Below are 24,100 nucleotides of genomic sequence, written 5' to 3' on the forward strand. Positions count from 1 at the left end.
TTCTGCAAAATTGTATTCTCATTCCATCCAAATAGGTATGCCTTCCTGAAGATGTCAGACGGGCTACATGCAGGTGGTTTCCATGGTGATGCTGTTTCCATAGCAACCAGTGGAGTGAGCGGTTTCTCTGATAGCATCATCAGTTCATCACCAAGTGTCGTGGTACAAAGGGTGGATTCTGACATCCCAACCTGGAACCTTACTGCTGCTGATACTCTCGATGAGGTAATGATTACGTCGAGCCACTCAAAATCAAATATGATTACTAAGCCGTTTCTACACAAAAATAATTAGATGTAATAGTGATGTATTCATTGCTTTGATAAAGTTTGTGAGTGATGCACGATTGTGAGTGTATGTGTGGGTGCTTCATGAACTCTACAACGTGTAGAAGGGTCGCAGTCAGAAAAATTGCAACAACTTAGCTCGGTTATTGAACCATGAGAGGTTTTGTGATGTCTTTGCTACGTGACTGGGTGCCATACGTTGTGAATTTGAATCCCAACAACAGTTTACTTATTTACCTTCAAATTGAATCCAAACAACAAATATGGTTCATCAAAATACCCTCAAGAAATCATTAAATCAAAACTTCCCAGTGGGAGGATATCCAGCATCATTTGCATATAGTGTTTCCCCTGTTGCAATATTTAGGGTCAAGAGGTCAAGACATTCCTGAAGCCAAAGTAGCTGCAGAAAAGTCTGGAAACTGAATAGCCGCATTCTTGGCACTGAGTTATTTTGTATCCTCAGGAGGGTCATAAATAATGATTCCGTTACATAAAACACATGTGACCAAAGAAAGAGCATTATAGGCAGGCGTGTCGCTCTGTTGTAGCTATACCAGGACGTGATTTCAGAACTCTGTGATGTTTCAGATGAAAGAACAATGTTCTTTGGTGTAAAATTTTTACCATGATAAAATAAACGTTGGGTCACGGAAATATTGGATCACCTGAGTTACAACCACAGCAATTACATTGTCGTATAAAGTATAATCAGGGTTTGTTGAAGCGGAGGGGTCGTTTATGGTAGAAGGGAATATTGAGAATAAAATTTTACCTGTGGACAATGCTCTCCAACGCTGACTTTACAGTGAATGACATTTTATTTCCAAACATTGAAGTATTAGTAAAACCAAGGTTATCAAACAACAAAAGTGAAAATCAATGAAAACAAACAAATTTCATCTGAATCCTTTTTCATCTGAAACAGTAAACTATAAAGAAAATTTATTGGTACATGTCAAAATATAGAGGTAGAAGCGAGCTTTCATGGTCCAGTACAATGTGAAGATTCAAAACTGTGACAACTATAGCATCATCTCATGAAAGTCACAGTCAGAAATTAAACATAACAGCATGGGTAACGATGATTTAATAAGTCTAACATTTGAGGCATTGACGAATTAACTTTAAAAGTATGAACAATATTGATTCGATAGATTCTCTGCTTAGGGAAAGTTTCTTTTTGAATAGTTTTTATTAATCTGAAAATGTTAGACTACTTTTCAATTACCAGGTTACTAACCTAGGTCTGTGTTATATTTTTGGTTTATTACGTATGTCAGAAAGATATCATACCAGTATATTGATGGCACAAATGCAGCAATCTGATTGGTCAACTTACGTGAGAATAACCATGGTGAATTCATGATATAGCATGGTTGGAGCACTAGTGAGTGGTCAGCTGGAGAACAATTCCTTTTCCAACACTTCATGCCAGAATTACAATATACTGTTATGATGTACTCAATTTTTGAAATGTTGAAAATGGGAGGGAAAAAAACATGGAAATTGGGTGATTTGCATAAATGTGCATAAATTTACATGTCCTTCTCACTCAAAGTCCAACTGCCTGTCATACTAAAAGGTGAACCCAATCAAAATTCTAATCTTGGGTTCACAAATTAGTGAAAATTGTATGAATCTTTGTAAAAAAGTGTTTTTGAACAAAATATGCAGTGTTACCGGTATGTGCAATGCCACATACACATATCATTTGTAATAAGCTAGTATGCACCCATATTTTATATAAAATACACTACAGTCTATTTATGGAATGGACTGTTGTTCAAACTGTCTTACCATATTCCCTTTATAGTCTAGGCAAATTTTCAATAATATTTGGCTTTGATATGCGGGATATATCAATTATTCATATTGTATGTGAAGTGTAACACTGCAATCAAATTAAATTGATATGCGCTTTTCCAGTATTGTGCCAATGATGTGTAAAATGTATACCACCATATACAGTTTCATTATCCCTGTTCCTTCCCCATCTACCAAGTCAGTAAACATCGGTATTGAGACTAAACCAGAAGTATTTTCACCCTATTTTTCTGCTCTGTTATCACAGCTTTAATCTGTATAAATATGTTTACAGTTTCAATGTTTTCAGAGGCCTCAAGTTTTTTGTTAAATTAGCCCTTTGAGCACAAAGTCAATTTTTGTCACCTTCATAAAGTATTTTTTTCAGATTTTTGCCAAAATTTTGATAGAGAACTGTAGCCAATGTAATGTGATATCCATTTGGTCCAAAATTATCAACAAAATGCAGAAAAATTCATAAAAATTGGTAATCGGAAAAAATTACAGCACTCAAAGGGTTAAGTGTACCATACGGGACATGTCCTTCACTACTAACAACCAACTTGACCTGATGGTGCATATGAACTTTGCAAGATTAAAAGGTTAAAATATGGAATATCTTCCCAGTTCTTCAGCCCATTTTCAGGAGAAACGTGCAGCCATTGTAGGGTACCTAATGATTAGATGCAGTTGAACCTTGGATAGTTTGAACTACAAACCACAAACTATGAAATTTGGGATGAAAAAGTCAGCATTTGGCCTAAGGACTGCTGTCAAAACTCTAACATTTCCTTCAAAATGATGGATCAAAACCATGCTGAAGGCAAAAGTAGAGTCAAAAATCTGCATTTTATCAACATTCCCACAGTGAGAAGTTTGCAAAATCATAATAATCATAATCTTTATTTCCTATAGCACATTACATAATTAAATATCTCAATGTGCTTTACACCAAATAAAAAAGAAAGAGTGAAAATGACAACAGCAATTTTAAAATGTTCAATAAAAGTAACACCTTGTAAAACTCAAGAAATGGTCAAAATACAAGTCTGTGTGATGTGAAAAAGGGGAGTCAAATCACAATACACACATGTATCATACCCCTGCTATTGCAGTGGCACCACCCTCCATCCCCAGCATCGTTGTAGTACTAGATGAATTAGTTCTCCTGTCATGTTCACAAATCCAAAAATATCTGACACCCTATGTTTGGCTGAGTGGTTCTGTTTGCTATTGCCCTTACTAGCTGAAGTGGTACCATAGGATTTGAGTTTGAATCTGATCTAGAATTTACTGAATGATAGTAATTCCTCCGTGAAGCATGAATTAATACTTTTGCATGTTGTGATCTTGCCAACAGACAAAGGATAGTCACCCGTACCTTGACATATCCACAGAGACTTTCTTGGCAGATGACCCGCTTAAAGAAATCGAGGTTCTGAACTCGGACCATTCCAAACACTTTGATAACAGTGATCCGATCAAAAACATGCTGACGGATGATAATCCTATGCTCAGTGGGGGTCCGCTTCATGACACTTCCAGTGAGTTTTTGTTGGGGGGTGATCTTCCTCTGGTGCCGAGCGTGTTCGATGGCTCTAGTGGTCTGAGTGCAAATAATCCATTTGTGGATGACACTGGCAGCCTTTTACAAGAGGGGAGTCTGGACAATGTGATGAAGGATCATAATTATGTTAATTATGGCGATGAAATGGACGAGAAAGTTGACGCCGGGCGAAGCGTCAGGAGCAGTACCCGAGCAGCCACTCGGAGTACGAACCAGAGACGGAATACGAGACCAGTGGAGGCTGAATCTGAAATCGGCAAGCGAGAACTCCGAAGTAGTGGTCGGAATAAAAAAGATGCCACTACAATACAAACTGCCAAATCACCGGGCAGGTCACCAAACACCCGAGGTGTCCAACCTTTAAGGAGAGCTGGCCGGGGAGAGAAGGGAAACCCAATAGGTAGTGATACCGAGACAAGAAGGACGTTGAGGAGCAGCCCCAGGGGGAAAACGGAAGATAGAGTTGCCAAGACAACTGTCAAAGAGAATTCAGATGAGGAAACGGAGGGGAAGCCTTTGAAAACAGTTCAAGAAGAACTCCGAAAGCAGAAGCCAAGGAAGGGGTGTGATGATGAAGACGTTCAGAAAGTCAGCAAAGCTGACAGGGAACGAAGCAAACATAAAGAACAAGAAAGCCATCACAAAGCAAGGAGAAGTAACAGCACTAGTGAGAAGCAAATCAAACATGAACTCAAGTCGTCTCCGAGGCAGAGGAGACACAGTGAAGGTGAAAAACATAGGCTTGAAAGACAACTGAGCCAGGGAAATAAACCAGGTCATCATGTAAAGGAACATGACACTCACAGCTCTCATGTCAGACACAAGGAACATGAAACTCACGGCGCTCATGTCAAACACAAGGAACATACTAGACACGATTCACATAAACAAAAAGACCATGATGAACATAGCAAGCACGAAAGACGGAGATTGTCATCGGTATCAGATGAACCAGTTTTATTCACACCTGACGTGGTCATGAAATCAGTTAAAGATCCCCAAACGGACGACAAAGACCAAAAACACGAGGTGGATAAAACTGCAACTGAAAGGAGAAAATCAGGGGAGTTGAAACACAGTTCCAACCAAAAGGATGAAAAACAAAGACTTTCTGAAGGAAACTCAGTCAAGAAAGAAGTTGATGAGGAGAAAGACAAAAAGACTAAAGGTAGGTTGTCATGGCAACTTCTTAAAATACTTTACAATAAGGATCGTACACAAACTGAAAAAAATTCAAGAAGAGGTGTCAGAATGTGTTATCAAAGCTTGAACTTCACTTAACTTTGATTTATCAATGAAATTCAGGTGTTTCGTTTGTTGATATTATTTGCATGTTGGAAGCAGATTATTATTTGTATCGTAAAGGGACAAATTTTCAGTTGTGAGTAAATTTCACAAGATTGAGTGAAATTTTGAAAGTTGCAAATATTGCAATGTAGGGTTTTGAGTAAACTGTTTTTCAGGTGGAGAACAGTGAAGGCCCAAGGCTCAGCAGGGAGCATACAAGAAATGAGTGCTCACTGTGTTGTATAATAATTTTGAAAACATATTAACCAATTATATGTCCTTAACAGGTGTGCAATCTGACAGAGACAGTTGCTGAAAAAATGTTTATTTTCAAAGACCAAGGCTAAAAGAAGAGTACTAACTGGGGACATGTAGGGGGGGGGGGGAGTAGGAGGAGGTATCCCCCCGGCAATTTTGAAAAATTGTAGAAAGAGGATTGCTTTAACATGATCTGTTTTCAAAATCAAAAACACGAGTACTTTCTGGGGGAGAGTACAAGAGGGGTTATCCCCCTCTTATATTGAATCAATTTTGATGTCTTCAGGTGCAATCTGAGAAAGACAATCAAATATAGCAAAAATCAGTACTCAGGACAGATTTTCCAACCAAACCGTTATTTTCCCTATTACATTGGTTGTCTCCATTAACCATAGTGTTGAGACTGATGTGTTCAAATAAACTGATCTGATTTGATTGGTCAATTTGGAACCAGAAAACAACTTTGCATCCAGTTGTTTGAATAAAGGTTTTGGTAAACATCACAAAAAGCAGAAAAAACAGCAGTCCTGATTGTAGTTTTTTCAAACCACAATTTGTTTTGATTACTGTAATTAAACCTTACAAAAGTTGTCAAGCACTGTTAAGGGGGTGCTGCACTTAACCAACACAGTTTTTTGAAAGGAATATTTCTCATTGAAGATGACAAGGAAACCCCCTCATGTTTTTCAAAAAGCAGAGAATCTGTGTAGTATGGTAGCAATGGTTACTCGAAGGATGAAGGGGTATATATTTTGGGTAGAAAAACCCAGTTTTTGTATTAATGATGAAAATTAAGTCAAAAACTTGATACTGTTTTCTGAAATTTAACATTTCACTTGAAACGAGCATATGTAGAAAATAATGACTTTCATTTTGCATTATCTATCCTCATTCTAAAATGGCATGGGTTGAACGATTGACACTTAAAATCATGATGAGCAAAATTAAAAGGCCTCCTATTCAAAATGTAAGAACTTTATTGCCAAGCAAAATGGCCGTTTTGTAAAAATTGTATTCAAAGAACACAATGTGAAAATTTCAGATAATTTGACCCAACCAGAGTGGAATTAAATTCTTTGGAAATCTTGAAATTGGGAGAAAAGCCAGGAAGTCGGGGGATTTGCATAAATTTGGACCTGATTTGATGTCTGTTCAGTATTTGCACTTCTTTCTCACCCAACTTACAACTGCTTGGCAAGCTAAAAGGTAAACTCAACCAATATTTTAATCTTGGGTCAACAAATTACTTAAAATTGAATGAATATTTGCAAAAAAATAATTTTGAGGAAAGTGTGCTGTGTTTCCTTCAGTGCCAACTACAGTGTTGAATTTACATTCAAGAGACTATTGATCATCTAAGGCTGAAAGCTTGTAAACTAACCCCATTGCTCTATCCTGTTTCGATGCATAGCAGTAAATGAATCCTCCAATATTCTACAGTGCGTGGTTACTTAAAACTGGAAAAGCATCTCTTTCACTTTATCAAGGAGGACTGTAGTTGGTGTATGCCGACATCAAAACATGACTGCTGATCTCTTGCTATCTTTTGGTGTCCAGCTATTGTGACGAACTGAAACTACATGGGTCTGGCGATACTTACTATACCCAATGGTATTGTCGCTCACAAAAGAAAAGCTTACTTTCACCCATTGATATCAGATTTTATGCATACAACTAGAGCACTACGCTGAACTCACATGGAGTGACATTGTCGTCAACATAATAAAAACTTACCTTTATAGTCCCAGCTTATTTACATTATTAATTACCTGATATCTTGTGATAATTTCTATAGTCATCAGTTTCAATGCTTTTCAATAATATTGAGCGGGCAAGAATGCTGCCACAGCTGTCCGATTTCACTTGCTGCCATCTTCTGATGGAAACACAGCAATGGAATTATATCATTGCCATATTAAAGAACTGATTGTAACATTGTGTTTGAATGACAGCTCATCTGTTGAACAAAAATAAAATTTCTCACCCTGTCCAATTGTATTCCCATTTATCTTTAATTTTTGCATTTTTTTTTCAATAAAAAGGTTTGAAATCAAAAGCAACTTTCGTAAAAAAATGCTATCAAAGTGTGACCACAGAACATTTTTCAAATATTTGCAACAGACATACAACTTAGATTTTAAAGGTATACTATTTTTCTGGTGGAGAACAGTGAAGGGCCAAGGCTCAGCGTGGAGCATACAAGAAATGAGTGCTCACTGTGTTGTATGATAATTTTGAAAACATATTAACCAGTTATATGTCCTTAACAGGTGTGCAATCTGACAAAGACTGACAGTTGCTGAAAAAATGTTTTTTTCAAAGACCAAGGCTAAAAGAAGAGTACTAACTGGGGGAATGTAGGGGGGGGGGGGGGGGAAGTAGGAGGAGGTGTCCCCCCGGCAATTTTGAAAAATTGTAGAAAGAGGATTGATTTAATATGATATGTTTTCAGAATAAAAAACATGAGTGCTTTCTGGGGGGGGGGAGAGTACAAGAGGGGTTATCCCCCTCTTATATTGAATCAATTTTGATGTCTTCAGGTGCAATCTGAGAAAGACAATCAAATATAGCAAAAATCAGTACTCACGACAGATTTTCCAACCAAACCGTTATTTTCCCTGTAACATTGGTTGTCTCCATTAACCATAGTGTTGAGACTGATGTGTTCAAATAAACTGATTTGATTTGATTGGTCAATTTGGAACCAGAAACAACTTTGCATCCAGTAGTTTGAATAAAGTTTTTTGTGAACATCACAAAGCAGAAAAAACAGCAGTTGATTGTATGTTTTTGGTGATTATTGTAATTAAACCTTACAAAAGTAGTAAAGTACTGTTAAGGTGGTGCTGCATGTAACCAACACAGTTTTTTTGGAGGAATTTCTCATCGAAGATGACAAGGAAATCCCCTCATGTTTTTAAAAGAGCAAGAATCTGTCTAGTGTGGTAACAATGGTTACTTGAAGGATGAATGGGGAGAAAAACTCAATTTTTGTATTAATGATGAACATTAAGCCAAAAACTGAATACTCTTTTCTGAAATTGAAATTTCACTTGAAACAAGTGTATGTAGAAAACAATGACTTTCATTTTGCATTATCTATCCTTATTCTAAAATGGCATGTGTTGAATGATTGACACTTAAAATCATGTTGAGCAAAATTAAAATGCCTCTTATTCAAACGTAAGAACTTTATTGCCAAGCAACATGGCCGTTTTGTGAAATTGTATTCAAAGAACACAATGTGAAAATTTCAGATAATTTGACCCAACCAGAGTGGAATTAAATTCTTTGGAAATCTTGAAATTGGGAGAAAAGCCAGGAAGTCGGGGGATTTGCATAAATTTGGACCTGATTTGATGTCTGTTCAGTATTTGCACTTCTTTCTCACCCAACTTACAACTGCTTGGCAAGCTAAAAGGTAAACACAACCAATATTTTAATCTTGGGTCAACAAATTACTTAAAATTGAATGAATATTTGCAAAAAAATAATTTTGAGGAAAGTGTGCTGTGTTTCCTTCAGTGCCAACTACAGTGTTGAATTTACATTCAAGAGACTATTGATAACCTAAGGGCTTAGGCTGAAAGCTTGTAAACTAACCCCATTGCTCTATCCTGTTTCGATGCATAGCAGTAAATGAATCCTCCAATATTCTACAGTGCGTGGTTACTTAAAACTGGAAAAGCATCTCTTTCACTTTATCAAGGAGGACTGTAGTTGGTGTATGCCGACATCAAAACATGACTGCTGATCTCTTGCTATCTTTTGGTGTCCAGCTATTGTGACGAACTGAAACTACATGGGTCTGGCGATACTTACTATACCCAATGGTATTGTCGCTCACAAAAGAAAAGCTTACTTTCACCCATTGATATCAGATTTTATGCATACAACTAGAGCACTACGCTGAACTCACATGGAGTGACATTGTCGTCAACATAATAAAAACTTACCTTTATAGTCACAGCTTATTTACATTATTAATTACCTGATATCTTGTGATAATTTCTATAGTCATTATCAGTTTCAATGCTTTTCAATAATATTGAGCTGGCAAGAATGCTGCCACAGCTGTCCAATTTCAATGGCTGCCATCTTCTGATGGAAACGCAGCAATGGAATTATATCATTGATATATTAAAGAATTGATTGTGACATTGTGTTGGAATGACAGCTCATCTGTTGAGCAAAAATAAAATTTCTCACCCTGTCCAATTGTATTCCCATTTATCTTTATCTTTTTGCATTTTTTTTTCCAAATGAAAGGGTTTGAAATCAAAAGCAACTTCCATAAAAAAAAATGCTATCAAAGTGTGGCCACAGAACATTTTTCAAATATTTGCAACAGACATACAACTTAGACTTTAAAGGTACACTGTCACCTGTTCCAATTTTGCCACAGTTACCATGGAAATTGAAAAAATCTAACCAATCACAGATTTTAAGCAGGTGGCCACTTTTTAAAACAGCGCCCTCACATGGGCATTTTGAATACCAAGGAACGCCCCTTTGACCATCTGTGGGCATATTTAGATTACAGGTGACTGTATACCTTTAACAACTGAATAATTTTTCACTATGCAAGTCATATATGGCTGCCGTAAGCGAGTAACAAAACTGAACATTCAACTGTGAATACATCACCAAGGATTGGAATGGTGACAAATTCAAAGACGATATGGTGTGATAACCGGAATAGAAAACATCTTTCTCAAGATTGGATGGTATTCTTTGGTATAAAGGAAAAATTCAAAAAGATTCTGCTAACTGCAGTCTAATTTCAAGTCAGACATCAACTGTATCGAATGTTGTATTGCTTCCTTCACCCTAAGTTATTATTGAATGGTTTATAATTACAGATCGGTGCTTGCAGCGTTCCTAGAATAGAACTAATTTTACGTCCAGAATTGTTGTGGCAAAACATATGTCACAATGCATTTCTTGTACAAACATGAGATACCAACTGTTTCAACTCTTTTGCTATGCGTGCATAATAACTCATGATTTGTAAAGATCTGAGGATATTCAGGGTTGTAGTTGAATTTTTCAACGAATAGTTCGTTTGTTTTGCAATTTATAGTTACTCTCATATATCTGTATGCTAAATTCCATATTTCTGTTGTTATGACCATTCAATTAATGCCTGATAATTGCTAATTAACCCTTTGAGCGCATAAGTCAATTTTAGTCGCGTTTATAAAATATATCCCAGTCAATTTTTCAAATTTTTGCCTAAATTTTGATTAAAAAGTATAGCCAATGAAATGTGATATCCATTTGGTCAAAAATTATCAAAAAAATTACAGAAAAATTCATGAAAATTAGTTAAATGTTGCACTAAAATTTTGGTGGGGAAAAATTACAGCGCTCAAAGGGTTAAGCACAGGACATTTGCGAACGTTACATGTTTTTGTTTTACATTATGATAAACAACTGAACCTTTCTTGTAGTAAAACATTTGTTATGTGTACCAGAATTAATCAAGAAAAAATGTGTGAAAAAATCTCAATACTTTTACAGTTTGAAGTGTTTTAATTGCTGAACCATGAGTAGAGTGCAACAGGTGCTCGATGCTGTTGTGTATTATGCATATATTATGCAAATTTGAAGGTCAAAGTATCCCAGCTGGGGCATATTATGGGATGCATGCATAATTGGGAAGCCACTGTTACCTTCTGTGGAGTGTATGTCTGGGTGAATGTTAAAAGAGGTTCTGTGACCTGTCAATCAATCTTTTCTTCCAGTGGCCGTCTTAGGTAGGTCAAGGAAAGTGCAAAGTGTCTTCTTTGTGCCAAACTGTGCATATTTATGTTGTATTTAGTGCCAGAATACGTCAAAACATTGCCCTGTATTTTGCCAGAGTTTTCTAGAAGCAAAATACTGCCCGTGAGATATGCTTCACTATCTGAACTCTGATATTTATTCTGGGGAAGTGGAGTGTGCCGTTTCCAATTGATGTTGTTTGTTTTTTGTGTGGTAGTCTTTTACAGTGAGAGTGTGTATTTGTAGGTACGCACTGCTCGCCATGGACATGGCTCAGTACTGCATAAGCCCAGTATGTGCATGTACAAACATAATCTGCCCAGCTCACGTTCGTTGCAGACTGTCCCATGTTTGGAAATTACAGCAGTTGGGAAAACACAGCTGTGTTTCTTAATGTTTACTAATTCATTAAAATTTTTGCTTTAAAATCGAATTTGTGAAGCCAACAGCTATGAGTAGCATGACTGTCATGGTTTAATATTCCATGAAATTTCAAGAAATTTCAGTGAGGACCTCTTGAACATTATTTGCCCAACATAAAAACAGCTACATGTATTAGGCTTGGTAGCACTGCCACAGGTACACCATGCTACAATGCTTGAATACTACATAAAGCTCTACCGTAATTCTGGTGAAACCCAGAAGCAAAGGTCAGATTGACTCATTTAGGGGCAGAGGGTATTTGGCATGAAAGAGGCTAAAGCTAGGGTGGGTGTGTTAGCACACTTGATTATCCCTGGAAATTTCTGTAAGAAATGAAATGTAGGCCTACCGAAGCTTGAATCATTGCAACAGAAAGTGTGATTTTGTTCGTGAGTTGTAAGTTGTTAATCATTTGAGGTAGATCAAAGAAGCCATTTTACCAGCTAATCATGCTGATATTGTAGGCCCGTTTCATGGAAGTTAAGGTATTTGTAAATAGGACGTATGCTGTAGTTACTAGATAAGAGCTGTTTATAGTGTCTATAAAAGTAAACTGTGTAGTTTTACGCTCAAGATCAGTAGTACAACCAGAATATTTTGGTTTGTTGTTAAAGCCATTGCTCCAAAACATTTCCAGGTGATGTTTCTCGCAGTGAATCTTAAAAAAATTGGCCGTTTTGACTATTGAGCAAGATCATGATTTCAAACATTTTTAGCATTGAGTAATAAATGACATGTTGAGTTGAAATTATTCGCTGTATGTAATTTTATAGTATTAAAGATGATATGATCTAGGTGACGTTTCAAAAAGACCCCTTGACCTTATTCACTGTTCTGTTTCTGCAAAGAAACACCTGAATGCGAACAGTACCAGACCTACTTGTCTGGGGGTGCCTTTGGTAATCTAGATAAAATGTACTCCTTAAGACGGTGTTGAATTGTAACATGGCCATGTATGATTGTGCTGTATGTTTAGAAACGTATTTATTTTGGATTTCCTTTTTGTAGAGTCGCATGATGATGAGGATGTAGAGAGTGAAATATCCCTGACATACTCTGACGACGAGAATGACAGCGACTGGTGCAGTGAGGATGACCCGGAAAGACTCTGGTGTATTTGCAAACAACCACATGATGACAGGTAGGTGTGATTTATGGTTTGTTAACATATGAGTAGCCACCAACACATTGGATATAAGAGGTATGAGAGGTTTGTGTGGGTGTTTCTTGGAACCTGCGGACTTCATTTATAACACAATTAGTCAAATAGTTTCAAGGTCCATTGCACTCTGTCTGGGGGGATCTGACAGTCGCCTAACAGAATGTTATCTGAACTGGATATGTTTTTATTCGTTTTCTTAATTCTTTATTTGCGTAATGTATTTAACAGTTTACCATTTAATTCTTTTTATTCTGTGCAACCATAAATGACTATATGGTTGAATGCACCTTAGGGACAGATATTCGGACTCTCAAATTTTTACAATTTTATCTGATCTACAACTTATTTGGGGCTCATTTTATAGCTCTTGGTGTAAGGAAAATTTTCCCCATCTTAGTTTTTCAAAAATCAAAAATTATATTTTTCTTCATAGAGTTAACACAGGGATGGCAATTTTTAATTTCAAATATCGGAAAATCTTGGGTTTTTGTTCCACTAGTACCAAAATTTGCACGTTGGTTGAATGATCCGTTAGGAAATTTTGAGCGAAAATTTAATCCTCTTTTTCCCAAGTTGTATTTATTTCTTTGGTTTGTCTATGGAGCCTGGTAGAAAGAGGATTAAAGTCTTTCATCTTTGAGATGCGCACTACCCTAAAAAACTTGAGAGATGTGTTAAATGCTGACCTTATTGATGCTAAATAATTGTAGATAAGTGAGTGGAAAATATATTGTAATTTTATAAATAAAGACGTACGTTTGATATTAGAATGTTTTATAATTCAAGCATCTGGCCCACTCTTGATACATATAGGATGTCATTAATTCTTGATGTGATGCCAAATTAATGTGTTTCGTAATTTGCTGTTATTGTAAAAATTACCAATAAATTAAGAGGAGATGATAGCTTCATAATTTTATTTTAAGTATTTTTGAAGTGTCAACAACTTGATAACTGTTACTGTGGCTAAAAAAATTCGCTTGGTGACATGCAACATTCCTTTAATTTTGAAAATAATTCGCAACTGTGAAAATAAAAGTAAACATTGGAGGGATTCATCTTCAATTGGCATAGAATTTGGTGTGTTAGTTCCCAAAATACCGAAGTGCTGGAATGTCCCTGAATTTCAAGCGTTTCAATACTGGAAAGTCCGAGGAAAATGTGTAATCTTTCAAGAAATTCCTGGGAAGTCCGCATAGTGTCAAAAAGTACATAATATAGAGTGACTGATATATTGGAGATTTCCACACTGACCATTCAATACCCCATGGAAAATAATCAGTTCTACACACCCCCCCCCCCCCCCCCCCCCCCCCCCCCCCCCCCCCAATGGAAATCCACCGTGAAACTGAGAAAATCTTTTAATTTTAGTAGCTGAGTGAGTGCATGGACCTTTCATCTGAAGTATTATCAGACGTCAGCCTCATAAACTTTCACATGTTTTTAATGATCATTGTTACACATGCAAAGATCATCTCAGATTTGAAAGCACAGCTTCTTACATATCCTGTTTCTCTTTCTCTCTTTGTTTGGTTCTGTCTTTCTTTACTCATCTGTTTTTGTCAATCCTACATCAAACTTCAGAAAAAGGTGAGTTTGAACTGAAGTTATTGTGGTGTGATGTGCAATTTTTAGTCGTCTGTCCAGTTTTTGTCCATGGCTGCACATTTCTTTCATGCTCTTTTTTATGAAGAATTTCTCAGCAACATCCTTCAAAGCCTTTCTTCATAACCTTTAGCTGTCTTTTCACTTCTTCCATCTCACACGCTATCCACACTGTACTCTGTGTATCTCCTCAAAAATTGCACACCAAAGAGTAAACCCTTCAAATAAACTCACATTAACTAAAAAGTGTCAACATTTAGTCCAAGAAAATAGAGAATAAGTTCTAAAGTAAAAACACTGGAAAACTCTTCAATTTTTTTCAGCTTTTGTTAAGTGTGTTGTCATCCTCCGTACTATGACTATTATCACTATAAAAGGAAGTGGTAGATAAAATACAAAAATAAATTATTAAAAAATTTTCCTTGGATAAGTACATGGAAATTTTAGGTTTTTATGTCACTCATTGATAATTCTAATTAACTTTAACAGCAATGAAATTATTCCTATAATGTATGGGTGTGTATGATAGATCATTCTCTGTACTGTTCTTCTTGAAAATACCAAGCCAAGGAAATATTCTGGTTAAGATCTAAATGTCTCTGTGTGTGAAATAATATATTTATGTGCAAATATACTAATGATATTCAGCATATGGCTGTTTAAGCACACATGGCACTTTTTCTGTAATTTGTTTCCTTTTATATGTAAATTTTATGCAATGGGTATAAGTAGGCGTCATGAACAAACAGTATGTAGGAGAATATTGACCCAGGCTGACCTTTTGACATGCATGTACCCACTATAGCTTTGGGAAAGGAGAAAACAAGTGAATTTGTCATTTTGGTCCTCCAGTTACCGTGCATCTCACATTTAACCAGTGTAGTATTTATATTAGCTACCCATCTGATGCATGATAGATGTCATTAGTGCTACTTTTATTCTACTTTACAGCTATTATGTCGCTAACTTCCTCTTTCCATCCATAACAACATCAGTTGACGCCCAAAATAAATGTTTGCAGTTGTTCTGCGATGTGTGGGAGTGCTTTGCCCTGCCAGTCCTAGCTGTGCAGCCATTCTGATCAATATTCATAGTATCAACTGTGGTTAAGGATTCAATCAGCGTGGTCAAACAACTTGACTCCACGTTACAATGGCGGCAAATGCAAGATTCAGGCAGCCATAATGAATAGCGCCCTCATGGTCAACGTGTAGTTCCATAGAGAGGGAATACCTGACCCTGTTTCTAGGAAGTTTCAGTATTGCGAACATATACTATGTAGCACATGAGAAACAATATAGAGTTACACAATTTCTGCCAGTGTGTACAGGTTTATACGCGAACAGCAGAGAAAGACTTTGCTGTCATCTTCATTCTTCCAAGGTGACTGTTACATTTCACTATTAACAGCTTGACATCAGTTGAATATGGGCCCATTTTTCAATCAACCTGCAGTACAAACTGTTTTCCAGACTTCTGTTTGATTTAGTTAGTGATCCATTCTTTGCCAACTGATAATATTCTGAATATAAAAATTACGCATACAATTATTGTCGTTTGGAACCTGAATTTTTAATATGTATTGAGAGATGTCATGAGCAGAATAACAACAAACTTGACTTCGTCAAATGAATATGGTCAGTGGAAAATTTAGTCTCTAAATATGAATAATTTTATCCGTTCAGGTTCATGATTTCATGTGATAGATGCTCTGAATGGTACCACGGTCAGTGTGTGGGCATCACTAAGAAACAAGGCAAAGAAATGGAGCGCACCGGTGACCGATACGTCTGTCCACCCTGCGTGGACAAAGACAAAAAGGGGAAGGATTCCAAGAATGATACCAATCATGACAGTCAAACAAAGACACAGGACCAAACTGGTGAAAGACCAGCCGACAGTACAGTAAAGAAAAAGACAATAAAAATTTTCAAAAAGGTAGGAATAGTTGATTTTTCAGTTGTAAAAAATATTGATGATATTAGTGAATATGGGTATAGACATCGTATCTACTTTTAATCGGAAATTTGTGAGAATCAAACTTTATTAGGTGTGTTTCTTGACGGATGAAACTGAACAAAAAGGAGGAAAATTAAATTTGTGCAAAAACCGTTCAAATCATTCCATATAGAAGTTCCAGTAGCACTGTAGTGAATTATAGGACTTTTATTTATTTGTGATAAACACATGTTTGCAGACCTGAAACAACAAGTGGGGATAATAATTCTGAATATTTGTGGTGATTTCTTGAATGTTCTGTATTCTCGCTGTTCAGTCTGTTCCCAAACAGCACTGCATAGGTTCCAATTGTAAAAACTGGGCCAAGCACAACTCTGTCTACTGCAGTGATGAATGCATAGGAAGGCACGTCAGGGAATCCCTGAGAATCATAGAAAAAGACAGGGAGAAGACATTAGGAGCCAGGTCGAGGCAGGAGAACAAGGTATGTACTGGCTTTCAAGTATCTTCTTAAAGAGACTTATGTTAATAGAATACAGGTCTTAGATGTGAGTCCCATCACATCACTGCCACTGTTGTCACAGAATTTCAAATTATATCAGAACTACACTGTAACAATGAACCCTTATTCTGCCAAGTTTATATGTCATCATCAAGTCAAGATGGTTTAAAAAAAACAGTCAGGCATCACCTGTCCCATATCTTGCAGTTAAACAAAAACTTGAACATTTGAAAGCCCCTGAAAACACATACTGTAAACATGATTTGTCCTGACCAAACCTGCTGTAACATACCATGCCAAGTTGGTGAAAATATGTACAGGTTGTGCTCGATACTACTGTTTTCTAACTGGGCAGATGAGAAGTGGTAAGCCATGCAGGATAAGGGCTTGTTTTCTTTACCCAGTACAGTGGTTTTAGTAATGTTGCAGCGATCCATACTGCAGCTATCCCACTGGTAACAATATTGGAGTTACATGAATAGTGATTCCTCCACATATATTACCACTACAAGGCTTGTGATATTTGTGAGAAAGCATTCCTTAATCCACTGACCTTTTTATTTTGCAGGGTGGCAGTCGACAGGTAGACACAAAGCTGAAACGCAGTGACGCCGTAGCTGTTGTTGAAAGACACACAGGTAAAGTGTCAGCAGGTTTATCAGCGCCAACAGTTGAAAATTTATTTGAGTGGCTGGCAAAACATTCATCATATGAAGTACTCAGACCAGGTACACAGCATAGCTATACAGTCTCCGCAGCAGCTGGTAAGATATACTTTGTTTTATCAAGGTTTATAAAAGTCAGTGTTAAATCTCTTGATGATTGGGAAAATTTTGTGTTAACCCTCTGAGCTGTAGTCATTCATCACAGAGAATGACACAATTCACCCAACACCATTACCTGCCAAGTTCATATTTCATCATCAGGTCAAGTTGGTTAAAATTAGTGAAGCAAAACATGTCCCATATGGTGCATTTTACAAAGACTTGAAGATTTGAAGGTCCCTGATTTTTGTAGGCTAAAGCTGCTATAACATACCAAGCCAAGTGGGTGAAAATACATATGGTTTTGGCTCAGTGCTGCTTTTACTGACTTGGCAGATAGGGAAGTGACTGTCTGGCAGGTATAGGGTTAATATTCTGTTTATTGGATGAGAACTTTTGACCTACAGTACCAACTCACCGAGTCTAGAAGTCTGTCGTGCCTGAATGAACACAGCTGTGAACGCGTACTTGCATCGTAACAACTATTCAAGGCAGTTAGGCTGTAAATATAGCGGAAAGCAGAATCCAAAATCTATCCCCATATTCCTGAACTATAGCAAACATTGCTGCTCACAATGCTTACATTCCCAAACAGTAGTGTAGGACATCACTAATCCTTCCGACCTCATTTCATTAGTGCAGTCGTCCAAATTTGCCTGGACAAACTAGGACTGGACCAAACCATGCTGATGAAAGGGGTTAATTACAGGTGTGTCCAGTGAATGTGTGGTGAGGCAAGTAGTGTTTGTGGCTCCCTCTGAGCAACTTTGGAAAAAGTACCAGCTGCCTCAACCATTTTGTACTCATAATCTCTTGGATTGTTTTCATGATCAGCGAGAGAAAAAGAACGAGAAAGAGAAAAGAAAGAAAAGAAAGAGAAGAGGGAGCAAGAGGAGAGAGAGAGGCGAGAGAGGGAACGGGAAGAGCAGGAGAGAAGAGACCGGGAGAAAAGGGATAAAGAGAAAAAGGTCCGAGATAAGGAGAAGAGGAAAGACCGGAAAGAGAAGGATCAGGAACTTCAAAAGCAAGCAGCTGCTCTTAAACAGGCACAGGATAGTCATGCTGTGAGGAAGAATGTCAGGAAGATGCTGAAAGAATTGCTGATTGAAAGGTATGGTCTATTACCAGCTAGGTGAGACACTAGGACAGAGCTATAGGTGTTCTCATACTCTGAAAAAATACTGCTGTGCATTGAAACATCAGTTGGATGCATATCATAAACCTTCCAGTGTTCTGAACAGAATGCCAAGTTCTGGAACATATATCTTCAATGCCTCAAGCAGGGTTATATCAGTATCACAACAAATTATCCCATTGGCTGAAGCTTTTATTTTGGTCTATTTATAAAATACAGTTTCTTCTTCGGCTCCCAAAATTATGTCCAAATGCCTAAACGTTGGACATGTCAACACAATCCGTATGTGTGTAGTGATGAGTGTATTGAAGTCTTGACTGGAATTCATTTGTTTTATTTGTCAATAGTAACTTTACAAGGCTAGTATTTTGTATTTTGGAAGGATGTATTGATGAAGATAAGACAGTGGACTTGTTTTCCAGAATAATAACAATGAAAGTATTATCAAAAGTTACTACAACTATTGTTCCTGTTAAAGCCCCATTAGCTGTATCGTTTTGCATTTTGCTTACCAAAGAATATCATTCAATCTTTGGTGAGATGTTTTGTGATTCCTGCTATTAAGCTATATTATGTTTGAAAATATCACTCTTTCATCCTTGGTGATGGATTTGGTTAATTTAATTCAGCTGCTTAACATGTTTCTATTTGCCATGGCCATATTTGAGTTGCAACTCAAAAATTATTTAGTTCTTAAAATCTAAGTTATGCGATCATCACCAATGTTAGAAAATTGTTCTTTGGTCACACTTTGGTAAACACTTTTACACGAGTTGTATTTGGTTGAAACCATCTTATTGAAAAAAAATGCAAAAAAGATTCAATGAATGGGGACTTTAACGACTGATCTCTAGCTTTTCAATGTCTGATATACAGTGGTATCACACTTGTCATGTGATCACCTTACAGGTCGAAGGATGCCAAAGATATCAAAGTCAAGACTGAGGAAATTGAGAAAGTTGTCAACAGGATAGAGTATTACCTCTTCAAACAATTTCAAGATACTGGACAGAGGTACAAAGCTCGATACAGGTCTCTCATATTCAACTTGAAAGACACAAAAAATAGGGTAAGTTCAAATGTCTTGCTGTGTGTTGTATTGTGTGTCATTGCCATGACGATGTGACCAGATTCAGAAACTTTATTATCAGAAAACTTTAAATTTGAAACATGTTTGTTTCATGGAATCTTTGCAAGAGTGCATTCAGACACCACCAGAGGGCGCCAAGCCCCTGCTCCCTTGTTTAGGGAGAACTCTGTCTAACAATCACTTATTCTAACAAGTAGATTCTTACAAGAGGCATGCACAACCAAGCAGATTTGAAAGTAAGGTTTTGACCTTGATTGTTATTGACAGGGTTTATTCAGACTGGTACTGAAGGGTGAGATTTCACCGTCCAAGTTGGTGCAGATGTCGTCGGAACAGCTTGCTTCCAAAGAGTTGTCAGAATGGCGGGAAAGAGAAGCCAAACATGTGAGTTTCTACCATTGTTTACTGTTGCCATGGTTTTCTATTGTTTACTGTTGCCGTGGTTTTAGTTATTTCGCGTTGATCCCAGTTGTTGCAGTTCAAAGCCTGTTTGTCCATGTAGCATGTGTGATTCAATGAACAGAGTGATGTACTTTTAAAAATCTCACCAATTGACTTGAATTTGGTAATTCTTGTGTCCATTTCAGATGTAAGCTTGCATTTTATTAGGTTAAAAACACCATTAATAAATTGGCTCCCATTTAAAAGATTCTGTTATCACTGCAGAAGAAGCTCTTTATATCTAAATCTTGAAAATGGTGGTTTAAGATGGGAAGAAGTGTTGACTGTTTTATCACAAAATCTTTTTTTTTTCACCCATACAGACACTTGAAATGATCAAAGCAGAGGAAGAAGCAAAGCAAGCCACAGTTCATCTCACCAAGAAAACTCACAAAGGAGAAATAGAGATAGAGGAAAACAGTCTGGCAGACTTGGAGGTAAGGTTGTTGATATTTTTATAAACAAGGGGCATTTTATAAATTTGCATTAATTGACAATTTAACAAGTGGAATTTTTTGGATGTGCAGTTTTTCATCAAACTTATCAACAGCAGATGAATGACAAAGAATTCAATGATAGAGATGTGAGGGTCATCATTAGGGTGTAGGTGTGTATACATGTAAAATGATGGAATACAGAACCCGTGGTGATTTACTTACCAGAAAGTAGTGAAACTAACAGATGATGAAAGTGTCTTGTGGAATCATAAGATGATATTTATTGGTGGGACCACAAGTGATATGTTGAGTGATGAACAATGCTCAAAAAAATAATTTCTTTTTGAAATCAGTGGTAGATATTCTTGCTACCTTGATTTCAAACTTGAACAGTGGAACCTGGTATTTATATTACCTGTATTATTAGTACCATTATTGATATCATATTTTAGATTAGCATGAAGCACATTGTGGTAGGAATTTGTAAAATAGCTCCAATGGCTATGTCATGTCAGAAGCTCAATTCAAATAACAGAGCAGTTTCGTGACCCCACAAACCTCACTTCCTGTATTGTCTGGTGCGGAATATTCAAAAATGTTGACAAGTTGCTTCCAAGAAAAGTTCAAAGTTGCTTTCCAGAATGACATCGAGACATTTTGGTGATTGTTTTAATAGTTTATTCAAAATGGAAGATTCATACCAACACAGATATCAGGATTTAGGGTCATGAAAGTGGCATATAAATGGTCTGTATAGGGTGTTTTGTAATCAGTCGGTTGTGACTACTTCCACAAACAGGCACAACCTGAGAAACCCCAGCCAGAGAAGACACAATCCGCTGATCCAATGGCAGCTATGCTGACTGACACCACAGACCAGCACAGGGCTCACCTGTTTGACCTCAACTGCAAGATATGCACTGGGAAAATAGCGCCCCCAATGGACGAACCTGTCAGGAAACCCAAAGTAGTGGTGGGTACAGGGAAGGGCGCCATCAGTGGAGTGGATGTCTCCTCAGTCAAGTCTGAGGAAACTAGTGCAAGCAGCAGTACAGTGACAGAGTCACCTAGACAATCAATGTCAAAGGAAATAGTTTCAACAAGGTAAATTCAAGGGGGGAAAAAGTTGGTCTGAACTATTTACCAAAGTCATCCTAAGTAATTCATCCTGACATACATTTGGTGACCTCAGATATGTTTCATCCAGGCTGAGCAAAGAAATTTACTCTTTTCACCTAATTCTAAATCTTATAATATTTTTGGCCAATTTTATTTCTTGGTATATTGAACCAAAGCTGTGCATTTGTGAACTTCCTGCAATCGTCCAACTGTTTCTGGAGACAAAAGAATGAGGTTATAAGTGATGGTACTTTAGAGAAAAATCAGGCAACAAACGTTGTCACAGCATTGATTGTAACCCATTTGATATGATCTGTTGCCTCCACAGTCCAGAGCCTGTATCGTCAAGCCCAGTAGAACAGCCATACAGGCCGAGTGCCACAAGTATCTCAGTCTGGAAGGGTTTCGTTATGATGCAAAACTTGGCCAAGTTTGTTTCCATAGCCTACAGAGTGTCCGGTCCAACTGACCACCTCATAACTGTAAGTGTATGTCCTCCCTGACTTTAGAGATTTTTATACTGAGCAGTGTGCTCGTGAAGCCAGTCTGACTCTCCATCGAGCCTCTTTTGCTTAAGAAAGTTTCACAAAGTACTGAAGCTGGCATTGGGCTGAGCAGAGGAAATTCTTAGTTCACAAATCTGAAAAAGTTGAGGGCGCTGTGTCGGTATGACAGACAATCCAGATAGATGTTTTGTGAATTCAAAGTCACACATCGAAATGAATAGCTACACACTCACTTTTAGACTTTGATAAAAATACGGATTTTATCAAAACGTAAATCTCTTTACCTCTGTCAGGTAGACGACAAAGAGATACCCAAAGGTATTACAAAACAAGTCCTAACTTCTACAAGAGAGTATAGTAGCTATTTTGTTTAAAAGCGGATAGCTGTATCTTTTAGCATTATTTTTTGTGATTTTACTTCCAAACTAAAACAAGTTCATGGGAATGTATTCATTTAGGGGTGTATATACAAGTATAATAAACTGTCCACTGGGACTGCATGTGCAATTTTGAGCAAGATAAATAATAAATGTTTGCCCAAACAAAAAATGGCCCTCATGCAGATAAAGCTAAAACACAATTCGCAGTGCATATATGCATTGGAATCTTCACAGAAACAACAAAGTAGTCCAATATAAGGCATATAGTGCTCAGTGTTTTCCACTGGGACACCATATGCTATATTTTCTTTGTAATATTACCAATTTTTAAAAATGGCGGGAAATCAAAATAACGGTCAAAATTCAGTGGTAAAAGACTATATCGTTTAAATCTGTAGAATTTAAAGAAAACCAGAGAAAATAGAAAGCCTTTTTCAGGTCGACAAATTTCAAGAGTTACAGCTATTGGGGCTTTAATTCAAATCTGAAATTATGCAAGCAAAATTTGACTATACATTGTGGCTGTTCTCCACACTGCAGGACCTTCCAGATACCATTCACCTGTGTGGCAGGATATCCTTCGGTCAGGTATGGGACTACCTCAACAAAATCAGAAACTCAGCAACAAAGGACATCTGTGTCATACGTCTGCAGGCTGCCACCGAGGAGGAAAAGATGTCTTATGTGTCTCTGTACTCGTATTTCAATTCTCGGAAGCGGTGCGGTGTTGTGGGTAACAACACAAAACATGTGAAAGACATGTATCTAATTCCACTGGCATCCTTTGACCCTGTCCCCAAGGCGCTACTACCATTTGATGGACCTGGTGAGTAATAAGTATTCTCCCAGGAAACAAGTTGTGTCAAACTGGCAGATTTCTCACTTTCTTCCAGTCTACAGATTCATCTCATAACTTCAGTTTTCTTACCAAGTAGAATGTTTCTACCTCTGATATTACCAAAGTATGTTTATCAAATCCAAATGAAAGCAATTATTTGCTGTTTATTTTTTCAAAATTAATTATCTATGTGTAGACTGTTGATAGGCATTCAGAGCTGACATTATCTGACTGCACTATGCATGTAGGTGCAGGTAGAGTGCCAGGACAGTGTGCACACTCTTGATTTTGAAAATAACAAAGCATATATTACAATATTTTTATCTTTTCCTGAACATGCTAAATCATCTTGCATTAGACTGGGTTAGTTTAACTGACAAATATTCAAATTTTTAACGTATTGATGAAATTTAAAATGAATTTTCTGACAATGTGAAGATCAATGGCCCCTGTATTTGATACAAAGATGGTTAACCCTGTGAGTGCTGTATTTTTTCCCACCAAAATTTTAGTGTAACATTTTACCAATTTTTATGCACTTTTCCATAAGTTTTCTGATAATTTTAGACCAAATGAACACAACATTTCATTGGCCACAGTTTTTTATCAAAATTTTGCCAAAAATCTGACAAAAATTGACTGAGGAATATTTTATAAGGGCCTCAAATATTAACTTTGGCGCTCAAAGGGTTAAGGAAAACACTGATGACCCAAACACTTGGCATATGGTCCAAGAATGCAAACAGAGAAACTTGCATGGGATGATGG

General features: G+C 37.1%; 1 protein-coding gene across 2 annotated transcripts in view; it reads left to right on the forward strand.

Moving 5' to 3' along the window:
• LOC139115477 (PHD finger protein 3-like) overlaps positions 1-24,100 on the forward strand; it is a 34,659-nt gene that overhangs the window by 4,559 nt on the left and 6,000 nt on the right. For both annotated transcript variants that reach the window (XM_070677597.1, XM_070677598.1), the window contains 13 exons: positions 36-225; positions 3,454-4,828; positions 12,403-12,535; positions 15,847-16,099; positions 16,437-16,604; positions 17,191-17,386; positions 18,221-18,497; positions 19,431-19,590; positions 19,879-19,995; positions 20,376-20,489; positions 21,289-21,593; positions 21,937-22,090; positions 23,035-23,320. In XM_070677597.1, the coding sequence (XP_070533698.1) occupies positions 36-225; positions 3,454-4,828; positions 12,403-12,535; positions 15,847-16,099; positions 16,437-16,604; positions 17,191-17,386; positions 18,221-18,497; positions 19,431-19,590; positions 19,879-19,995; positions 20,376-20,489; positions 21,289-21,593; positions 21,937-22,090; positions 23,035-23,320 (3,728 nt within the window). The remainder of the gene's footprint in view (positions 1-35; positions 226-3,453; positions 4,829-12,402; positions 12,536-15,846; positions 16,100-16,436; positions 16,605-17,190; positions 17,387-18,220; positions 18,498-19,430; positions 19,591-19,878; positions 19,996-20,375; positions 20,490-21,288; positions 21,594-21,936; positions 22,091-23,034; positions 23,321-24,100) is intronic.

This window comes from Ptychodera flava, chromosome 17 (assembly GCF_041260155.1).
Source record: "Ptychodera flava strain L36383 chromosome 17, AS_Pfla_20210202, whole genome shotgun sequence".
Taxonomy (NCBI): Eukaryota; Metazoa; Hemichordata; class Enteropneusta; family Ptychoderidae; genus Ptychodera; species Ptychodera flava.